The 23,129-nt window shown below is 38.2% G+C and overlaps 1 protein-coding gene across 1 annotated transcript in view; it reads right to left on the reverse strand.

The window, feature by feature from the left end:
• LOC131430826 (cytospin-A) overlaps positions 1 to 18,748 on the reverse strand; it is a 176,799-nt gene extending 158,051 nt beyond the window's left edge. The window contains exon 1 of the mRNA XM_058596041.1: positions 18,683 to 18,748. Within this exon, the coding sequence (XP_058452024.1) occupies positions 18,683 to 18,733 (51 nt within the window). The 5' untranslated portion in view covers positions 18,734 to 18,748. The remainder of the gene's footprint in view (positions 1 to 18,682) is intronic.
• Between the last annotated feature and the right edge of the window lie 4,381 nt (positions 18,749 to 23,129).

Below are 23,129 nucleotides of genomic sequence, written 5' to 3' on the forward strand. Positions count from 1 at the left end.
CGGTACCGGAAGTAAGATTCGAACAAAACTCAAGCATTTAAGCGAAGGACGACTTTATTTGAAACTACGTTTGAGAAAATCGGTTGAGCCATTTCGCAGAAAAGTGAGTCAGATTTTCTTTTAATATTTCGGTACTTACGTGTTGCGGGAACCGGTATAGCCGAAGTCGGTTCGTATGGCCAACAACTTACGTGACTTGTACATTTTTCCCCTATTTTGTTAAGTAGCTTTATATGATCTTTCTATCGATAGCAGTATGTGATCGAAAAAGTTTTCGACCAATTTCTATATTGGAGAGCCCTTCGTCGTGGTATGCCCTAATTTTTATTTTGACGTGAATACGTCGCCTTTTCAAAATTGACTGTGGAAGAATGGGTAGAACTTAATCGTTAGTTTCTTGAGTTGTACTAAAATTAGCAACATGACTCCTCTTACATGCCAATTTGAGATTGAATTTTCAACAGTGTGAGACAACCATAAACACCTCAAAAGTTTTCTCAAACATTTGGAAACAATTAAAAAACACTTCAATCTTGCTTGCCTTTCTCGTACCCGAGTCGCAGGTTTTGAAGTAGTCAGGCACATATCAGATTAGATGTTATACTGCAGGGGCAAAAAAGGTAACCTTGACAAAAAAAACGTTCATTGCTTCTAAAGCGTTAGACGGAACTAGACTGTGTGGTCATCAGAAACAACAAACCTTCTGCGTGATATAATGCCTCAGACGCTCAGGTTGTGTTTAATTCGTCATCTAACACACGATGTGGATAGACGAATAAACTGCTACGACTAATTTCGATTTTGTTTTATCTTTTATTCGCAGTTGCCTACCTACCCGAGCTATGGGTAAAACGCGCCATAGATCCGAAAAGGATCCAAAGGATGCTAAGCGTCTGAAGCCAAGTGATGTACAGGTAAACGATCGTTTGCTGAGTAACGACCAATACGCTGATCTGCCAGTTGATGTCGAAGAGGAACTGCAGAAGAAGGAAAAAATGCCGCCTTTCTACCTCAAGGGCTTCCCACCAACTCTACGCTCGGATTTCAACACGCTGATCAGCAATGGACTACAGGCAACAATCCGTTTATGTACTGAAGGCTACAAAATAACTGTTCCGGCTCTGAACCACTACAAAGCAGTGGAATGTTACCTGAAGCAGACAAGAGCGGAATACTTCACACACGATATTGCCGCCAACAAACCTATGAAGGTTGTACTTCGAGAACTACCCGACATGATAGAAGCCGAACTACAGCAGGCACTGTCGGAGGCTGAACTAAAGCCTGTGATGGTGTTTAAAATGAAACGACGCAACACGAACAATCGAAAGTATCGAGATCAACTGTATTTGATTTATCTGGAAAAGGCTCCATCACCATGAGTCAACTAAAAACGATAAAATCGTTATTTCATATAATCATCGAATGGCAAAAGTATAAACCGGTACATCGAGATGTCACACAGTGCACGAACTTTGAATTAAGGCCATGGAGCGAGGAATTGCCACATGAAAAGTCGGTGCGGAAAATGTGCAGATTCACACAATACCAACGATTGCCTACTAGATGATATCGCAGTAAAATGTGTGAACTGTGATGGCGACCATCCATCTACTAGCAAATCGTGTCCCAAACGTGCTGAGTTCACAAAAATTCGACAAAAGGCGTCCCGTAAACAATCAACGCGCAAGAATATTGCACAGAAAGATGAAATTAATTTCCCTCGGCTCCCACCGAAGAGGGATATTCCAATTTGCCACCACTTCCTCACAGCCATCCAAAAGATTCAGCCGCTAGATCACAAAAAGATTCTTCCTCCAAAATCCCTCCTGGATGAGGCAATAATCAACCACAAGCAAAGGATGACTCTGGTGACTTATTCTCTGCTGAACAATTTTTGAAACAATGACAACAAAACTACGAAACTGCAGAACGCGGTTAGATCCAGTGTTGGTGATTGCCGACAATTTGACAGAAGCTGCTATATTGCTATCTATATTGTATACAACATTTTCATTCCGGTAGAAGATGCTACAAGAACTCGAGTCTCTCAATGCATGAACCGCGAGAGAATATTTTTACATTTCCTCGCTCCACTTCATACTCTGAGTATTTCACGGCCCTTTGAAAAAAATACAGTCTGATAATGATTGGTACTGTGCGGAATTTACCAAGAGAGAATCGCAAGTTGACAATTATCGCAGAAAATCAAATCGATGATTCGACTTGATGATTCTCATGAGGTTGCAATATTTCAAAACCCTTGTGTGGAGCATTCACAGACATTTTCATAGACACAACTTACACAAAGGTTATATGCACATAGTTAGAATAAGCGGCAATAGTAAAATAATTCTATAGCAATTATCCACTGCCCATACAGAGAGGATCCCCACAGCAGCGTGCTAACCTTTGATTCTCAGAAATGTCATCGAGAGAAATTCGCTCTCGCACTGGTATCTATTCTATGTTTAATGAGCCATGCCGGGTTTTTGTTGTTGCGATGATATCCGTCTCTCTTTGATGGCTCTGATTCAATCGTGTGAAGAGTTACTGGTGAGCGTTCTTTGATACGATAAAAGTCATCCTTGGTTAGATCAAATCAACGCCTTAGGCAAATTCATCATCGAATATTCAGTATAATGAGTTGGTTGTAGTAAATTGGAATGCTTGCTCACTTAGGAGCAAAACTGCTGAATTGTTCGACTTTCTTCAAGAAAAAAAGCCGATATTGCTATTTTAACTAAAACTCATCTTAAACCTGAAATTTCTATTTTTATTTCCAATTACAGAATTCACAGGATCGACAGGACAACTACCAGAGGAGGGGGAGTTGCCATTGCCATTAAACGATCCATTCAGTACAGGCTTCTGCCTGCCTTTAAATTGCAACTTATAGAAGCCATCGGAATTGAGATTACAACGACAATGGGACCCATCATCATAATTGCAGCGTACTGCCCCAAACAAACAAATCTTCGTGTGCATTAATGAAGCGAGATCTGGCTATGCTCACTCGACGACAGAACAAATTCATCATTGCTGGGGGCCTGAACGCACGGCATGAGCTTTGGGAAACAAAAAACAGAATCGAAATGGATTCGTACTTGCCGAAGATTACGAAGCTGGACAGTACAACATCCTCGCTCCGGAACAATCAACGCGACTTTCCAGATCGGGAGTTCATTCCATTTTGGATATATTCATCAGTAACATCGCCATAGACAGCTCTCCACTTGTCTTCAACGAGCTCTCTTCCGATCACTTTCCAGTAATATTAACGTTGGGATCTTCACCAGAAACAGTGCCTATTCAACCTCGGAGGAACTATTATCGCACTGACTGGGTCTAATTTCAACAAATCGCCGACCAACTTATTAATATCGACTTGCCACTTGATTCCGCGATGGAAATCGACGCGGCCCTATCTTCCTTCCAGCATTCAATCATAGTCGCTCGTGATAGGACGGTTCTAGTACAACATATGCCGAGTTCCTCTCTTCAAATTGACAGTGTCACCAAGAAACCGATCCGACTTCGAAATATCTATCGGAGGCAGTATCAACGAACTGGCATCCTAGATAAGAAGACCTCTTATAACATCTTAACTAGGATAATCCTAGAAAGGATAACTGAGCTTCGCAACAGGAACTTGAAGCAAAAGCTTCGAGAAATTCTCCCACATTCAAAGCTCTTCTGGTCCTTAACGAAGGTGACTTAGAAAAAACCGAAGCCTATTCCTCCTCTGATGTCACCCCAGGACGCAGTTGAAGGAATACCTTTAATCACACCAGTAGAGAAGGCAAATGCGCTAGGTCAGCAGTTCGTGTGTTCTCACAATTTAGAACTCAACATTGTTAGTCCACATGAAAGAGCCATTGCTGATAGCGTAGCTGAAGTTGACCAATCAGACAGCTTGGTTCCTGAGGAAAGTAGAGTCACTGCGAATGAACTGATGACTTTTGTAAAAAAAATCCGAAAATATGAAGGTTCCCGGTTTCGACAACACATTCAACATTGAGCTGAAACATTTGAGTATTCGCTCATTTGTTTTCTTAGCTAAAATTTTTAACAGGTGCTGGGAGCTTGGCTACTTCCCTTCAATGTGGAAGTTTGCTAAAGTTATCCCAGTTTTGAAACCGGGGAAAGATCCTTCCTTTTACAAGAGCTATCGGCCTATCAGCTTACTCTCTGTCCTATCCAAGCTGTTTGAAAAGTCAATACAAAGGCGAATTCTTGCTTTCACAGATGAACAGGATATATTACTGGGTTTGGGTTTTGGAAAGGAAGATCCACACCCCACCAACTCATAAGGGTTAACAACAGTCCAGCAAAACAAATCAGTGTCCAAAACGACTGCCATCGCAATATTAGATATTGAAAAGGCATTCGATAATGTGTGGCACGATGGCCTGGTGTTTAAACTGCATCGGTATAATTTTCCGATGTATCTTATTAAAATTATTAAAAATTATCTTGCAGATAGAGCATTCCAGGTTTCTCTGAATAATGCACTTTCAGAAAGATTCACTATTTCTGCTGGTGTACCCCAAGAAAGTATCTTAGGTCCCATCTTATACAACATTTATACATCAGACATCCCACCTCTTCCGGGTGGTGTTGTTCTGTCACAATTTGCTGATTATACTGCCATTCTTTACAAAGGTCGTGTCATTAATGCTCTGAAGAATAAACTACTGACAGGTCTGGACGCTCTAACTGAATATTTTACAAGCTGGAAAATTGTGATCAGTGCAGCAAAGACTCAGGTTATCTTGTTTCCACATTCAAGATCTCCAAAACTTTTTCAATCAGACGAATGCCGAATACGATTCGGTGAAGAGGTCATCCAATGGTTAGTTGCAGTTTTTTTAGGAACATTGTTCAATTTGAGTTTGTTGTGATTTTCGGTCCGTATTTTATGCGTTTTTAAGTTGTTTCTACGTAATCGTTTCGCTTAAGTTTTTGATGAGTGATTGACCGTTTGCTGTCTGAACCGGTTTAAAGTGTTGTTTTTGGCCGTCAGCTGTAAATCGGATAGTGATTTGCATTCTTTTGTTCTGTGCCTAGTGCTATACGCTGTGCTGCGATTTGAACAATAAGCAACCGACTCGATCAAGCTCCCCGCATACCCCTGTTCTGTGTGAAGCCTAGTTAAAGGCGCTTTCCTGCCGTTGAGATGAGCATGGAGAAGAATTGTGCCAAGTGCTGCCAGGTTATCACCGGCATCGACTCAGTTGTCTGTCGTGGATACTGCGGTCGTATGTTTCATATGGCATGTTCTGGTGTCTCCCGTGCTCTTTTGGGCTATTTTACTACGCATCGTAAAAATCTCTTTTGGATGTGTGATGACTGTGCGAATTTATTCGAGAATTCACATCTTCGATCTATTACAAAAGCGGCAGATGAAAAGTCTCCATTGATGTCACTCACGGAAGCAATAAACGGCCTACAAAGCGAAATCAAATCGTTGTCCAAGCCAACACCACAAGCACCTAAACCGTTCAATCGGCTCTGGCCATCCTCTGAATATCGTCGTCCAGCCAAGAGGCCTCGCGGACCTGATCTCGAAGGTTTTGCGTGTCAAACCGGGTCGAAACAAATAGGGGAAAGTGTCATTTGTGTTCCAGTGTGTGAACAACCAATTGATAAATTTTGGCTGTATTTGTCACGCATTCGCCCGGATGTCACCAACAATGACATTTCCGCTATGGTACGTGCCAATTTGGGAATGACTCAGGATCCAGTGGTAGTCAAGTTGGTTGCCAAAGGTTCTGACATTAGCAACATGACGTTTGTTTCGTTTAAAGTTGGCCTCGATCCTGCTTTGGAATCCGTTGCTTTGGATCCAGCAACTTGGCCACAAGGTATATATTTTCGAGAATTCAAGGAAAAGTCTACTCAAAAATTTCGGAACCTTACTCCTGCGAATTCGTCTCCAACGCCTACATTAACGGAAGTAACGGACGTAGCTGTCTAGCAATAACTGAATGCAGAACACTGGGACGCACTGTTGATGGCAATGTGGAAGCCTCCGACCCCTCCGACCCAGTCCTGCCGTCGCAGCCAGCGTTCATCAGTCGTCCCGGTCCTGCGGGCGGATGTGGTGAAGGGGGCTTCCAAACTTTCCACCTTGGCAAGTATTCGTCAACTTCTAGTTTTGCTTGTGCTGATTCGTTTTCCGGTTCCAGCTCGATTTTTTCAATCCAGACACCGGGACGCACCGCAGTTGGTTTTACGGAAGCCTCTGACCCGCTCGCTACAGTCGAGCCATTGCAGCCAGCGCTCATCAGACGTCCCGGTCCTGTGTGCGAGATCGGCGATGAGGTAAGTATACAAAACGTTTGGACAATACCGGCATTGACTTCTTTCCTGCTACCAGCCCGCAATCGGTTCTATTGTATTACCAAAACGTCGGCGGTATGAATACATGCCTGACCGATTACTTACTGGCTTGTTCGGATGAATGTTTTGATATTATCGCGTTAACTGAAACTTGGCTGAGTGATAGTACCCTCTCTACGCAAGCATTTGGCACCAATTATGAAGTTTTCCGTGGCGATCGTAACCCATGCAACAGTTCGAAGAGTTTCGGTGGTGGCGTGCTCGTTGCTATTCACCGCCGCTTGAAAGGACGGCTAATTATTAGCGCATCTGGGAGTTGTGTCGAGCAGGTATGGGTGCAAATTAAACTGAGCGACTGTTCGTTGTTTCTCTGTGTGGTTTATATTCCACCGAATCGGACTCGTGATTTATCATTGATTGACTCGCATATTCAGTCGTTAGAAGATGTCATTGCTGCCCATATGCATCCGGCAGATGAAATACTTATCATCGGTGATTTCAACTTTCCAAGCCTGAAATGGCTCACAGCTTCCGATGGTTTTCTGTTTGCAGATCCAATGCATTCCTCGTTTCACGCTGGTATTATCAACTTTCTTGACCGGTACAGTTTTAATTTACTGCGTCAAGTAAATCACGTTAAAAATGAGCACAACAGAATCCTCGCTCTCTGTTTTTCAAGCAACTCGGACTGTGCACCTAAAATCAGCGCAGCACCCTCTCCTCTGGTGAAGTCCGTTAGGCATCATCCTCCTCTGCACATTGAGCTTGAATGGAATCGATCGTTGAACAATTGCAAAATATCTCACATCGTCAGATAAAATTTTAAAAGAGCTGACCACAATAGTATTATTGCATTTCTTACAAGCATTGACTGGAGTGAAATTCTTGACAATGGCGATGTTAATCTTGCAGCTCAAACATTTTCCAACGTTCTGATGTATGCTATTGACCAATATGTCCCTAAACAAATTAGTAAGCCACCCGAACAAGTACCGTGGCAAACCGTAGAACTACGACGACTGAAAAGTTTAAAAAGGACAGCACTAAAGAAATATTCTAAGAACGGAGGTTTGTTGCTCCGGCAAAACTACGTAGAAATCAACAAAGTTTACAAAAAGACAGCTGGACGTTGCTATGCCAACAATTTACGCAGTGTACAGAGGAGATTAAAGTCTAATCCAAAATCATTTTGGAAGCACGTTAACGAGCAAAGGAAGGAGTCAGATCTTCCTTCATCTATGTTTTACAATGAACAGACAAGTTCTAGTATGCAGGAAATTTGCGAAATGTTCATGAAAAAATTCTTTGAGATATTTTCTAAAGAAATCTTAGCACCTTCCCAAATCACCCAGGCGGCACTCAACGTTACCGTTTTGGGACAGTCAATGAATTCAATTAACATAAGCGCAAGTTCCGTAAAAACAGCAGTCGCAAAAATGAAGTCTTCATACTCTGCTGGACCCGACGGTATCCCGGCAGTTATTTTGAAGCGATGCTCTAGTGGTATTATATTACCTCTATGTCTTCTGTTCCGACTGTCACTCATGACTGGAGTATTTCCTGATATCTGGAAACCTGCTTATATGTTTCCTGTGTACAAAAAAAGGAGACAAGAAGAACATCGACAATTACCGTGGTATCACCGCTCTTAGCGCCATTCCTAAATTGTTTGAGCTTGTCGTTTTGGAGCCTATTTTTAATCACTGCAAGCAGTACATCGTTGAAACTCAACACGGGTTCATGCCGAAACGTTCAACGGCCACTAACTTACTAACTTTCACGACGTTTATAACGGATGCTATGTCTAAAGGTCATCAAACGGACGTTGTCTACACGGATCTCTTTGCTGCTTTTGATAAAATTAATCACGCTATCACAATTGCCAAATCGGACAGACTGGGCTTCGGTTCCAACATTCTTCGATGGATTCAATCGTATCTTTGCAATCGACGGCTGGCGGTTAAGATCAATGAAAATGTTTCCAAGGAGTTTTTTGCTTTTTCTGGTATTCCACAAGGCAGTCATCTTGGACCACTGATATTTCTACTGTATTTCAACGACGTGAACTTTTCATTGAAAGGTTCACGATTATCTTTCGCGGACGACCTAAAGTTATTCCAAATTATCGAGACTCTTGAAGATGCCTGTTTCCTTCAAAGTGAGCTTGAAATTTTCTCCGAGTGGTGTGAAATCAATAAAATGACGCTAAATATCAGCAAATGCTCGATTATCACCTTCACACGAAAAAAAACACCAATTCGTTTCAATTATTGTCTTCGAGGATCAGTGATTGATAGAGTCAATTGTGTCAAAGATCTTGGCGTTCTTCTCGACGAACAATTGAATTACAAGCAGCATATTTCGTACATCGTGGCAAAGGCTTCTCGTTGTCTAGGATTTGTCATGAGAACCGCCAAGCAATTCACAGATATATATTGTTTGAAATCTCTCTACTGCTCGCTTGTACGGTCAACACTCGAATATTGTTCGTCAGTATGGAACCCTCACTTTCATAATGGAGTTTTAAGACTTGAATCAATACAGCGCAGATTCGTTCGTTTCTCTCTTCGTCGTTTGCCCTGGAATAACCCTCACCAGCTGCCTAGTTATGAAAGCCGTGGGATGCTCATCGGACTCGATACTCTACAAGTACGCCGAGATCTGTTCCGTACAATGCTGTTTGCCGATATTTTGACGAACAATATTGATTGCCCTGCACTACTTAGTGAAATCAACATCAACGTTCGTTCTCGAGCTCTTCGCAACAACAACCTCCTCAGAATGCCTCTACGTCGTACTAACTACGGAATCAACGGTGCCGTTATTGGATTGCAGCGAACCTTCAATGGCGTATCTATGGGATTCGATTTCCATTTTCCTCGTAGCAGAATAAAAGCTAATTTTTTGAATATTCTTAGAAATAATCATCAGGACTTTAGTTTGTCTGTTGATTAAAATATATAAATAAATAGTGTTGCACTTCAACACATCCGCTCATCAATGATGGTCCGACGAAGTTATCTATCTAGGACTCACCTTTGACAGACATCTGATATTCAGGTCATGTTGACAAAATTGTTCAAAAAAGGAGCATACTCATTAGGTTTCTGTATCCGCTGATTTGCAGAACATCTAAACTGTGCCTGAAAAATCAGATGGCTGTCTATAAACAAATCATCTACCGTATTAGGTTAGGGATAGTTATAAGTAGGTAGATATTTTATTAATAATTAAAATAAATATTATGATAAAACATTAGTATGTAAAACAAGATTAACTAAAACACCTATTATTAATAACGAATCTTATGAACAACAAAGATGAAAGGCCAAAGGGTCAAAACACTTGTAGTGTAAAATGTTGATGTAATACACAAAAATAAGATTAATAAACAGATATTTATACAAAAAAAATGGTTGTGTTTACATTCCCATTTCGGACGTCGTGGCGAGCAGTCGTCTGCAACCAGCAGCAGCTTTAGTTCATATTTATGACGTCGTGGGGAGCGGTCGCCTGCCACCAGCAGCAGCGGAGACAAGCCTTCTATGTGGTATATCGCCTCAGCTCGTGCTTCCATTTGCACTTCGAATGTCGTGACGAGCAGTCGCTTTCAACCAGCAGCAGAAGCGAACTTTGGAATAAATTCTGAAACTGAATTCATGAGGGTTTTTTTCAACATTAAGTTCCATGAACAATAGAGTACTTATTATATAAAAGTGTAAATAACTTGACAATTCATACTTCATGCTCAGAATTTGTTTCACAGTTTGTGCCTTCCCAACATTTCAAAACCACACCTCTCCTCCCTTGAACCCCCCATTTGAATGACTCCTGCGCACGGGCCTATCAACAAATATCAAAACTCTATTATAACTTGACGAGAAAAGTCTTCTGTGTAGAGTGGTGATATTTTTATTTCGCACAATTTTTTATATCATTTATTTTATTCCGGCTTTAACCATCATGGTCAATGTTGTGAATAAAAATGGAATCACTATTGCGTCGGGTTAAGCCGGTGTTCAGCTCATGGTCAGTATTGTAAAAATAAAAAAAACAACAAACATAACAATAAAATTCAACATAAAAATACTTTGAACGGAGTTTAAACTCTTTACAAACATTCTATCAACACTGTTCGTTGCGTTTTAAATCCATAACAATCAGATACATTACAGTGAGTCGATTTTTAAAAATTAGCCTACTTACAAAGAATTTAGTTTCAGCTCATGGTGAAAAAAAAAAAAACAAAAAACATGAATAATAATAAAAATAGTAGGTCTGCCAGCACTGTGGTTGTGTTAAATGCGCAGGCAACTTTGTACATGCATTTTAGGAGCATTTACGCACCCATTTCACACCAGACGGCACTTTTGGTGTCACGGGTTGCTCAACTACAGTACTATTACACTGGGGAATCTAGGTTTATTTTATTCATGCTGAGACTGAGAGCACAGGCGATTTACGAAGCAAGGGGACTGGCTTGCTCAGTAGGACATACCCCACGCATCCAGTTTCTCTTTAATATAGGTCTCTCATTCAGTTATGTCAAGCAAACTGTTCACAGCGAGTGTTTTTTTTTTTGTTGTTGCTTCGTTCGTTTGAGAATTCACAAAACAAGCACTGATTATGAAGCTACAGGGAGAAGCGGGTTTTAAATTCCAAACCGTAATTTGAACAGATGTTGCCAAAAGAGGAAAAAAACTTTTAATTTCTAAAACTTTTTATTTTAAATCTATTTCGATTTATACTCAAACAAATTCTTTTCGATAAGCAGACTTTTCAAGAATACCGCAGTAATATTTCACAGAAATAACAACAAATAAAACAGTTATTTTTCGATCCACTATACAAAAATAGAATATTTTCTGAGAAGAATCTTTTCGAAATTGTAAAATAAATCTCATGAAAATTCTTACCATGTACATTATTTTACACAAGCGTATATCATACAAAATTACTATATTGCAGAATCATTACGATAACAGAGTAATAAAATTAACTCCTCATATAGAAAAAATTGCTAAGTTGACAAGACTCGAAAAACATTCGAATTTCATTCAAAAACAGCGTCATGTTGATGTGGCCAAAGAGATGATTTCCAAAGCAGATAGTTACCCCCAAGTTAGTTACCCCCAAGAAAGTTTTTCCAACGTTGAGAGAATAAAAGTTTACCCATTGGACAAGCGCGGGAATTTTAAAATGAAAATTCCGGTTCTTTTTTGATCATATGGTATAAGGCAAAATCGGAAACACTTGACCTCGGTGTTTGCCGAAGTCAGAAACACTCGACTTCAGTGCTGCCCGAAAATCCGAGCACCGTTGCTTAGCAATTACACGATCACCGCTACGGGTGCTTTTTCTGCTGCGTTCGGTGTTTGTTATGCAACACGGACACGAAGCGTAGCATTCAGTACTCCTGGTGGTGTGCTCACGAGTGAAGGTGAGTACCGTGCAAAACGGATCCGTGTTTTTGCCATGCCTGCTCGAAGCGAATGCTCCTAATTTCATCTTACTCTTGAATTCAATCTATCGAACAGAGACAACATATCTCATTCTAACAAATGGTTTTTCGTATATAAAATGACTATTGGATATGAGATGAATGGGGGTACCGTCACCCTACTTCTATCTCTATTATTGATCGATCGTCACTCACAGAATCTCTTCACCCATCAGATTCCACGAGGAAACGACACAACCTCACAAGATGAACATTGTTCGGTAGCTATCAGTGGTTTGCTCACATGTTCAGTCTATACTGTATATTCTATTCCACAAAACTTTTTCTCATTCCACAGTATTCAATGGTACTGAGACAACCAATAAATGTCAAAGATGAACTATTAAATAAATATATAAATAAATGAGAGGGAACAATGTATTGAAACTTTCTATTCGGGTATCTTCTTCAACTAAAAGTAAATACAAACTTTTTTTACTGAAAATTTGATTTTTTTCAGTGTCGGAAAATAACTATCGAACTATCAGAAATAGCCATGCCATTACCAAGTTGACTTTAAAGAATAGACTTTATTTTCCTTGAAAAATTTGTATACCAGAGGAAAGTAAACAATATTCCTTGGTGGTACGACTTTCTCCCGAAAACCAGTTCCCAGAAAATAAAGCAACGAAGTATTTTCCCCAGAATGTACCTTCTCCAGAAAACCATATTCACGAAGGTACTAAATAGTAGAAAGACATACAACAGAATGTACCATTCCCCAGAATGCCATCTCCGAGAAGAAGCAAATACCTAGAAACTGTTTCCCTAGAATGGGAAAATAATACAGAAACAGCTTGAATATATTATAAACCTGATATTATTTCGATTCATAGATGGACTTTGTAAACGCGCTTGGAGATGACGCGGTAGAGATGATTTGGGTAAAAACCAAGTTTTAATAGATGTTTTTTCAATTTCTGAAAAGTGTCCGATTTAGCCCCGGTCTGTCCTCTATTATTTATTTATTTATTTATTTATTTCGTCAAGCAAATGTAGACTACATATAAATGGTTTACAATGTTTACTTAGATACTACGCATTATTTCTACGACTAAGCTGTAATTTCATTTCAGTTTTGGACATATCAAGGTCGAGATGTTCGCAATATTGATTGTAGTGGCGCATTATACTATTGATTGGGCTATATTTTGCATAATTTGTTCAAGTGTTTCTTTCTAAAAATAATCTCCTGGTTCGTAATTCACGGCTAGGTGTATAAAAATTTAGTTGCGATAATAAAGAAGGTGATTGAATGCGTTGAGAAAAAATGTCGCTGATAAAATACAGCATTGCAAGGTCGCGGCGTTCTTTAAGTGTTTGAATATTGATGAGCATGCAGCGTGTTTCGTATGATGGTAGAGGAAATGCTGTCCAGTTTAATTTACGAAGTGCATATAAAAGAAATTGTTTTTGAATAGATTCGATGCGCTCTTCGTGAATAATATTGTATGGATACCATACTAGGCTGCAATATTCCAAAATAGGTCTGATATATGTAGTGTATAACAATTTTATTGTGTATGGGTCCTGAAAGTTATGACTGAAGCGTTTAATAAAGCCTAGCATGCTATTTGCTTTATTGATTATGGTATTGTAGTGTTCCACAAAAGTGAGCTTGATGTCTAAGATTACGCCTAAATCTCTTACAATTTTACATTTTTCTACAAGTTGATTTCCTAGATGTATGTTTGTGGATATAGTTTCATTTTTCCAACTAAAAGTTATTGAGTTACATTTTTTTACATTGAGTTGGAGTAGACTTTTGCAGCACCAAATGTGGAACAGATTGATTTTGTTCTGAACTATTACAGCGTCGCTGATATTTTTAATTTCCATGAAGAGTTTCATGTCGTCGGCATTTATAAGCACTTTCAGATTTTTGAGTATGAAGGAAATGTCGTTTATATGTAAAATAAAAAGGAGAGGCCCTAAGTGAGAACCCTGAGGTAAGCCAGAAGTTACATTAATTGGTTCAGACAGAATATTTTGGAAGCGGAGTACCTGTACACGATTCGTCAAGTATGATTTGAGCCATTCCAGAAGAGTATGTTTTATGCCATATTTTTGTAGTTTGTGTAAAAGTAATGGTATGTCAATACGGTCGTAGGCTTTGCTAAAGTCAGTGTAAAGAGTTTCTACGTAGTTGCCGGCGTCCATTGCATTCAGAGTGATTGTCATAAATTCTAAGAGATTTGTTGTAGTTGAGCGGCCTTTAAAAAAGCCATGTTGTTTGTTTGTTATTACATTTTTAAGTTGATGAAAAAGTTTTTCGTTTACAATTTTTTCAAATAATTTTGGAATGCATGAGATAATGGCTATTCCACGGTAGTTCCGAATGTTAGATTTTGCACCAGATTTAAATATTGGCACAAGAAAGGAAGATTTCCATGCTTTAGGAAAAGTCCGTCGTCGAGGTGCATTTGAGATGGAAAATTGTTGCTTTTCAGTTTAGTTTTTGTGTAGTTAAAAATGTTCTTAGGACAAGTCTTTATTTCGTTTTTAATTTTGCGGTCGTATTCTTCGTGTGCTGTGTTAATGGCTATTTTGAGTTGATTGCATAGATTTAAGTAATTTTGAAGATGAGCGTCACTTTTTTTTGTTTGTAAGTTTTGTGTGCTTTTTGTTTTCTATTTTTCAAATGTTTTAGTTGTGAATTGAACCACGCAGGTAATTTGCTGTTATGATTTTTTCTTCTTCTTTTCATGGGCAAAGTTTCGGCTAATATTCTCCTCCCAATATTGAGACTTTTTCCCATACATGCTCAAATTCTTTATATTTAGGAGTAACAATTTCTTCAGAAGTAAAGCAAGAGTTAATGGCTATGAGGACTCCACCTCCAGATTTTTTCTGACAGAGAGATAAATTTCGGTCGTGCCGAAATACGTTAAAATTACTTCCAAATACTTCTTCGCTTCTTACACTTTCATCTCAGCTGCTTTCAGTTCCAAGGATTACGTCGAAAGAGGAGGTTATTAAATTTTGATGAATTTCTTTCATTTTGGCCGGGCTTTTCATGCGGTTGAAATTTTGGCAATAAACCAAAATTTCAGTCACATTTTATCTATGAAGCGAAGAAGTTTTTGAGAATTCTGGAATACTTACATTACTAATTTCTGTGTCTATTCCTTCGTCAAAGAGCGTCGTTATTTCCGAAAATTCGACCTTGTAAAATTGTGTTCGGTTTCCCGGATTAGTTGGAGTCGGCGGATATGTTCACTTGTCAAAAATTTCCCATAAGAGTCCAGGTCGGCCAGCGCTTCCTTAGGTTTCATTCCATATTCCTAAGGGGCTGTCCATAAAAGACGTCACGCTTTTTTTTGACGATTTTTGACTCCCCATCCCCCTTTGTCACAAATTGTCACAGAAGCAAAGACCCCCCCCCCCCTATGTCACATGTCACGAATTCAAAATAAATAAAATTCATCTCAAAACATTCTCAATATGTATGACAAACCATACAAATATAAGGGAAAAATCGATTTATTGCATGCTGTCATTAGATTAAAAAATATCCCTAAAACTACAAAATCATCGGAATTATTTTATTAATATCAATTATATAAATTAACAAAACTATTGGTTGGAATTGATGAAACATTTAAATCATCTGTTTTATTCCTCCTAGGGGTACACCGATATATTATTGTTTTAGGTAAAGAATAATATTTCCTTAGTGTAGCATACAGGGCTGAGAAAATAAAGATCAAAACCTCATCAAAACGAGATCACTGCCGGAGAATCAGTTGATCAGTGAATTTTAAATCACATCGATCAATATCGGTACTGATCTTCCGTCACACAATGGGTAGTAAGTACAATCATTGGATGATTCGATAAGCTTTGATGTTGGTGGAGGAAAATCACATATGATCAAGATAAGACATGACATGGTCTACGTCTGAAATCGTTGATCCCCCGCCCTTTTTCAAATGGAGTACAATTGAATAAACTGCATCAGAATCAGATAAGAGAAATTCTTATGATATACTATTATCAATGCTAGGAAATCAAATTACTGAAAAAATGGTCAGTGCATAACTTAGGTTAAACCGATTGAAGGCATCTTTTTCTTTTTTACTCATATTAGGACAAATTTATTAATTTTGCTAATTTACTCGCTCCTCCGTGCACTTTTGCTAGTCACAACAGAAACGATTTCCTGCATCACTCATTTCCAAATTTACAAGAAGCTTTTACATCAACAAATACACTTAAGTTTACGTTTCGTCTTCGACTCATCAGTGCGTCAGCAGATTATGTTGAACTGCTGACGCAAACCCCCGGATCAACATAATCCGCTGAGCAGACGTAAAGTTAATGCTATTTGCAAGACACTTTTTTGGTACACATGAAGTGTAACGTCTAACCTGACGTCTCGAACGAAACAAGTTTCGGCTTACTGGCCGTACAGATTGTATTAATTTGAAGGGGAAAAAAGTTTACTTTTACCCCCAAATTTATGCTAGGTGCACATAACCATTTTCACTTAAATTTACGTTTCGTCTTCGACTCATCAGTGCGTCAGCAGATTATGTTGAACTGCTGACGCAAACCCCCGGATCAACATAATCCGCTGAGCAGACGTAAAGTTAATGCTATTTGCAAGACACTTTTTTGGTACACATGAAGTGTAACGTCTAACCTGACGTCTCGAACGAAACAAGTTTCGGCTTACTGGCCGTACAGATTGTGTTAATTTGAAGGGGAAAAAAGTTTACAAATTTATGCTAGGTGCACATAACCATTTTCACTTAAGTTTACGTTTCGTCTTCGACTCATCAGTGCGTCAGCAGATTATGTTGAACTGCTGACGCAAACCCCCGGATCAACATAATCCGCTGAGCAGACGTAAAGTTAATGCTATTCGCAAGACATTGCGTTATTGTTGTGGCAGGTATTGCTACTATTGGTGTTCAAGTTGCTGTTGTAGTGCACATTATTGTCGTTGTTGTTGCTGTTGTTGTTGTTGTTGTCGTGTTTGCTGTTGTTGTTGTTGTCGTGTTGGTGGAGTTGGTTTTACTGCGATGTTTCCGTCTGAGGTTTGCTTTTTCTGCTTGTTTTTCTTGCAGTCGTCGAGTACGCTGTTTCTTGTCATACTCACTCCAGTCTCGTTTTCAGATTTTTTTTACTTCCAATTAAGCGCCAGCCACTGTCGCATGTTTGAATTTCTTTCTCTTTGAGTTCTTCAGCTAGAGACTTAGGTTTAGTATTTTGGTCTTTGGTTCCGATACTGGAGATTGAAGTCGATATTGCTTTGACTTCATCCCTCAATTCTTCCAGAATAGTGTTAGGTATTATTGCAGGGACTTTAAATTTGGTAGGTAGTAAGAATTTTTCTTCGAGGCGAAGAAGCCGTTCGCTCATTTCCTTGTTGTGCTGGTCATTGACTTTACTAAAATCGCTAACGTTTTTTATGGCACTGTGTAACGAGGCCTCGAATGACTGCATGCGCTGATCTACTTTACTGCAGATGTTGTGCTCGTTTCTGCTGATACTGGACAATGACTGCTTTACGTCGATGAGCAAGCGCTCGACACTGTCGAATATTTCCAGGTGATGGGTTTTCATGTCTGCAGTGGTCCGGTGATACGTTTCCGTGTGTGTACTTTAGAAGTTGCTCCTGTTGATGAAGTAGCTCCTGTCCTTATTAAATGTTGACAGTCGGCACACACTGGTACCATAAATGCCAGAATGAAATTTTCTTGATGCCGCTGCACACCGATGCAGGCTGAATGGTACGATTTTTCACAGAATTCGCATTTCCAAAGGAAGCGATCGTCAATATTAACACGATTTTACACCGCACTTCATTATTCTAGATAAAATTTGTCCGAAAGGCTATAAAAAGCCCGCGCACGACGTAGACTACGCGTCAAAAAATAAATAAATATAAAGTAAATTATCATATCGAGATTATCCAAATTCTTTTTTTTTTACTGTGCATAAATTTCTTGTGCCATCACCACCAGTATACGCATATTCCTTGCCACATAGATTACACTTCGCCTTTCGCGAATTTTGGTCCACGTCAAAGCATTTCCACACGCCACTTTGCATTGATTTCACATTTCACTTATTTTCTCAATAATTTTCATGTCATAGCCTTTATGTCTATAAACGAATACTCCACTAAAACCCAATTCCTATTGCTACTATTCCTTATATCTTTTAGGCGCACTGGAAGAGAGTGCAATGAGTGAGGAAAAGTGAAATGATTGAATCATCTGAAAGTATGACCTTTATGTGCAAGTTTTGTTGATGGGTTTCTCTCATTGCACTCTCTAAGCACCTATGGGACGAAGTGAGATTGCCGAGAACGAATTTCAACGAGGGCTAGCGCCCTCGCAGAAATCACTTCTGTCTAGTTGCAGGTGTTTGCCCGGATTACCCAAAGCTAGGGGCTACCCTTCAGTTAAGTCCGAACGAGCGGCAGCGAGGTCGGACAGCAGGTCGTTAAAAACGATGAGGCGTAGACGCATTTGACCTTTCAAAATCGCAGTAAATTAGAACCTATTCTATTAAGCAGCATGTTGATCTGTAATGCCAAACGATCATTATGCCAAATAACTATTATGACAAATAATCAATATGCCAAACGGTATTATACCAGTAATAATATTCTAGCGACTATTGCCATCGGGTGTATGGTTTTATGGACTTTGATACATTCTGGGATTTTTTTACTTTCTAGAGTTTGTATTTCTGGAGATTAGTACTTTCTGGGCAATGAATTTCTTGTGAAGAAGCTTTGGTTTTTTTTTATGTTCTGGAGAATAGTTTTCGGGGAAATGTTATAAAATCATATTCCTGCCTATCTAAAACTGATACTACCACGTTTTCTTGAAAAATTACAACAGTAAGAAAACTTGCATCGCCGCTGAACATTTACGACGCCGTCGCTGGTAAAAAAATTGCCTATCGTCACTGGTTTGATATTCTAGATCGGTTCACAGCACTAAATTACTCTTTGAATGGTAAGATAAAGACATTATTACACTACTAGGTGAACTAAAAACATTTCAGTTTAAAACTTCATCATTTGTCAATTGCTAACTTTCAAGACAATTTATATTCACAAGTTTTAGGTTTCGGTACACAATATCAAAATACTGCTCCAAACATGCAACAAAATGCAAATCGATAATGAAAGCAACACTACTCAAATTACCCATCGTAACGTAATTAAGAATAGCGAGCCGTCTGTAAAATTCATGTAGTGGTTCACTTTTTATGCATGCATCATTCGTTTTCACATTTCTGTTTTAAGCTTATGTCAACTAAAGAAACCCAATTTTGCGTATACATTCAGTTGCAATCAGAACATAATTTTAAAACTCACTGTATCGACAAACAGCTTTCTATAATTTCATATACCGGTATCAAGCTTATGCACAAAGTAATTTTTAAGACTCAATTGCAGATTGGACGACACAAACTTGATCTCTATGTTCTGTAAATTTTTTATAATTTGCTTTATAGTTTTGTGCATAAGATGCCGGTTAAATTCAACTTTTCTCTTAAAAACATTCATCGATAAGTTTTACATATTTATAATTGTACCGTAGCAATATATGCAATATACCGTTTTTCTTGCGTATCCACTGCACTGTTTTACTGCATGTAATGGCAACCACACACTAGTAAATTTTTGAACTTGTTCATTATTTGATTGCAATGCTTTTATCAGAAAATCGCATTGCTGAAACTTTATAAACACAGACTAGCTTTCCCTCGTAGTTTAGATCAGCAATTGGCGTTATCGCACGCGGTCATTCAAGGAAATAATGTTTCATTGAATCGTTGCATATAGACGGATTTATACACAGGTTATTATTCACATTTTCTGAATTTATAAAAATTTTACATTATTCTAGTACAGCATTTAAAGAAATTCCATAAACCGTTTAATGTTGCACACATTTTTTATCACATTTATGTTGTTTTAACCTTAGCTAGGTTTGTTCGAAATCAAATTACTTTTGTGTATACACATATTCAAATGAAACCTACACATTCTCGACGGAATCATTTCATGAACTTTGCTTTGAGATGGTTTACTGTCAGTGGCTAAAGTACGGTTCAGATAATACTTCCGTCAGCGACAACGTAAAATAACCATTGATCAGGAATAATTTATTACAGTTCATTTACAAGATGTGTGAACGATTCCATCAAGGTGTTTTTACACCGTTCCCGTGTAGTTCAGTGCCGGCACAGCTTCGTGCACAAACGCCAATATTCTTCCATATTCCAATACCTCATCACTTCGTGTCGATGGTGACCAGGACAAGCGTGAATACACGCATTAAATACGTATGGAAGAATATAAGCGTTCGTACATGAATCTGTGACAATACTAAACCAGTTCGCAAAGGTAGAAATAGATATTACGAATTTAATACATCTAACACTGACGATACATACCGATATAACCTTAATCAGACTCCAATAGATATTGATGAATATTATTTATAGCAAGAGATCTCAGATATTTTAACAGATCTTTGAACATATTAAGCATCACAGAAAAGAGACATTTTCTAGTGTAAAACACAATTTTAAGTACACAAGTTTGCACCTTATTCAAATACAAGACGGAACGTATGTAACGAGCTTCAATATTTCTCTATAGCGCATATTAATAACAAGCCAAGAATAATTTTGTTTACAATTTCAAAACGCTCATAAAACAATACCAAAAGTTGAGTTGATTTGAATCGATTTCTGTGATTAAGTGGAGGGGTAGTAATGGTGATAAATTTCCAATTTTTGGCTGCGTTAGTAATTTTGTCATAACATCCCACACTGAGAAAAAATCATAGTAACCGTAACTTGTTTTTTATGGTCATATCAACTATACGCTTAAATAGCAGCAACGATCATATCAGATTATTGGCAATCTAATGGCGTTTTCATTTTTAAATTGCAACACACTGGTACTAAGACAAGACCTGACAAAACGGTGGGGGGGCTGCTTTTGTTCCAAAATTGACCAGTTTCTGATTGGCTGATTTTGATGTTGCTACCCGTGCATTGTGAAAAGAAAACTGTCGCAGGGTACGCGAGCAATGATGTAAAGTATAAAGAAAATCAGAAAACAAGTTTATTAAAATGTATAATTTTAGCTCACCAATGAAAATGGAAAATTTCAGGGAATGTTTCACTTTTTTCAAGCTCATTTGTAATAAATGTATATAGTGGCAGCACTGTGTAATTAAAATTAGCATCAAACCGTTTTTCTTTTTAGTGAATTAAGTGTAACCAAAAAAAGATTTGTTAAATTAGTGTAAACTCGAACGTGTGTTTAGTTTTACGAAAAGAATGAACTGTTGTGTTCCACACTGTGATCGCACTAAGCATTTCTGTCCAAACTGGACTTTTTCCGGTTTCCAAAAGATCCGGTAATACGTCAACAATGGATTCGATTTTGCGTTCAACATGAGATGTTTCGTGTTTTGTCATCAAAGCTCAATTAATTGTTTTTAAGCGTTAATATATAATGAAAAATTCATTCACCAAAACATTTTTCAAGTTTATTTCAAATCAAAAACCGAGTCTAAAATTTTAAATTAAATAAATATTTTTTTCTTAGCATAAAGTTATTTAAAAATCTGTAATTATGGCTACACTGTAGCAGATACGTTGGTATTTATTCCTTATTATATTATTTAACAGTTAGTAGAATTTTTAATATGATTTATGTTCATTTCAAGCTAGAATATGATTTTTTTGAACCAATTTCTCTTTTAAATATAAAAATGCTGACTGCTTGATTTGAATCTAAACTTTGGTTTAACCAAACGAAAAATTTATTTTCTCCCGATGAATTTTGTTGTGAAAATAAATTAACTATTTATTACATGTCAACCAAAGTTGAATTGACGTTATCGAAATATCCGTGATGACTCAATCCTGCTGTATCTTTATTTCAAGAAAGAAAAAGGTTCAATTTATCTATGATCTTATTTGTGTACTGATATAACTAAGTTTACTGTTCAAATGAACCGTAAAAGTTTTATTTCCAATAGACAAGAGCATTTTTCCCGCGAAAATAATCCAGGGCATTTTTTTTATCTCCCGCGGATAAATTTTTTTACAAGTTTTATAAGAAACGTTTATCTGCTTTTTTAATTTCCTAAGGAAATTGTTTGTCAAAAGATTGACAGGAACGCACAAGTAAAATATTTATTATTTTTATCAAACTATTTATTGAAACAAACTCAAGTAGCAACATTTGCAATATCAAACCAGATTTTCTTTTGTTACTATTTCAACAAAAGTATTCGTTGGGTGAAACCCAAATTTGGTTATTTTTACAATTTTTTTTCTCTGCGTGCACTACACCAGTGCTACACTTTTTTTGCACTAATACCACTGCCCAGTAAATCCGAACATCGGACGCATCGTGCAAGAAAGCTTTTGATTGCGTTTCGAGCTTGCATAGTGTATCGGTAGAACAAAAGAGTGAAGATATACCAAAGCAGAGAGCGGATGTCTGATTACTCAGGTGATGAGATATATCGGGGTTGGATTTCCAACCTCGAGCATAGGGTCAGAGTTTTTCTGGCCCTAAGAGTCAAATGACCTAAAGGTTAAAGCCTCTATGATCGAAACAAAAGAATGTTTAACACTCTTTCACACCCTATCGGGATGATATCGGCTCGTAAATGCCTTGTTTGATATTCCTTCGCTCTGTTTCTCTAGCGATGCATAATGTAAACATAAAGCTTTTTTTTATGTCGACGCGGTTGATGCAAATGGTGCAGAATTGTCCGATGACGGGCCGATATAAGCGCTACGATCGGCCCTATATCGTGCTCAATCGGTCCGATAATCGGACCGATGATCGGACTTATGCGGGTCTACAAATTCCACTGGGTGGTGTCGCACTCAACGTTGCCAGGTATACCGATTTATCGGTATTTATACCGATATTAAATATTAAATTTTGACCTCTATACTACAATAGGCATATTGTCGCAAAACTGAAATGTAGAGGCGCTGCTTGTTTAGAGATGATACTTTCAGCAAGAGCTGTAGATAAATTTCTAATTACTCCAACTTTTCAACAATTTCTTTTGATAAGGGGCAAATTCATTTGAAAAATCATAGTAGAAGTTCAAGAAAAAGTTTTTACTCAGTTTGGTAATGTTGATCTTAGTTCATTGGGCGAAATCTACCGTTTATTCAGAATAGAGCATTAAACTTGGTTTGATACCATTTTTCAAATACCTGGAAATAACAAATAGTATCCAAAAAAAAAATAGTACTCAATCGCTAT

Source organism: Malaya genurostris, chromosome 2, assembly GCF_030247185.1.
Source record: "Malaya genurostris strain Urasoe2022 chromosome 2, Malgen_1.1, whole genome shotgun sequence".
NCBI classification, from domain to species: Eukaryota; Metazoa; Arthropoda; class Insecta; order Diptera; family Culicidae; genus Malaya; species Malaya genurostris.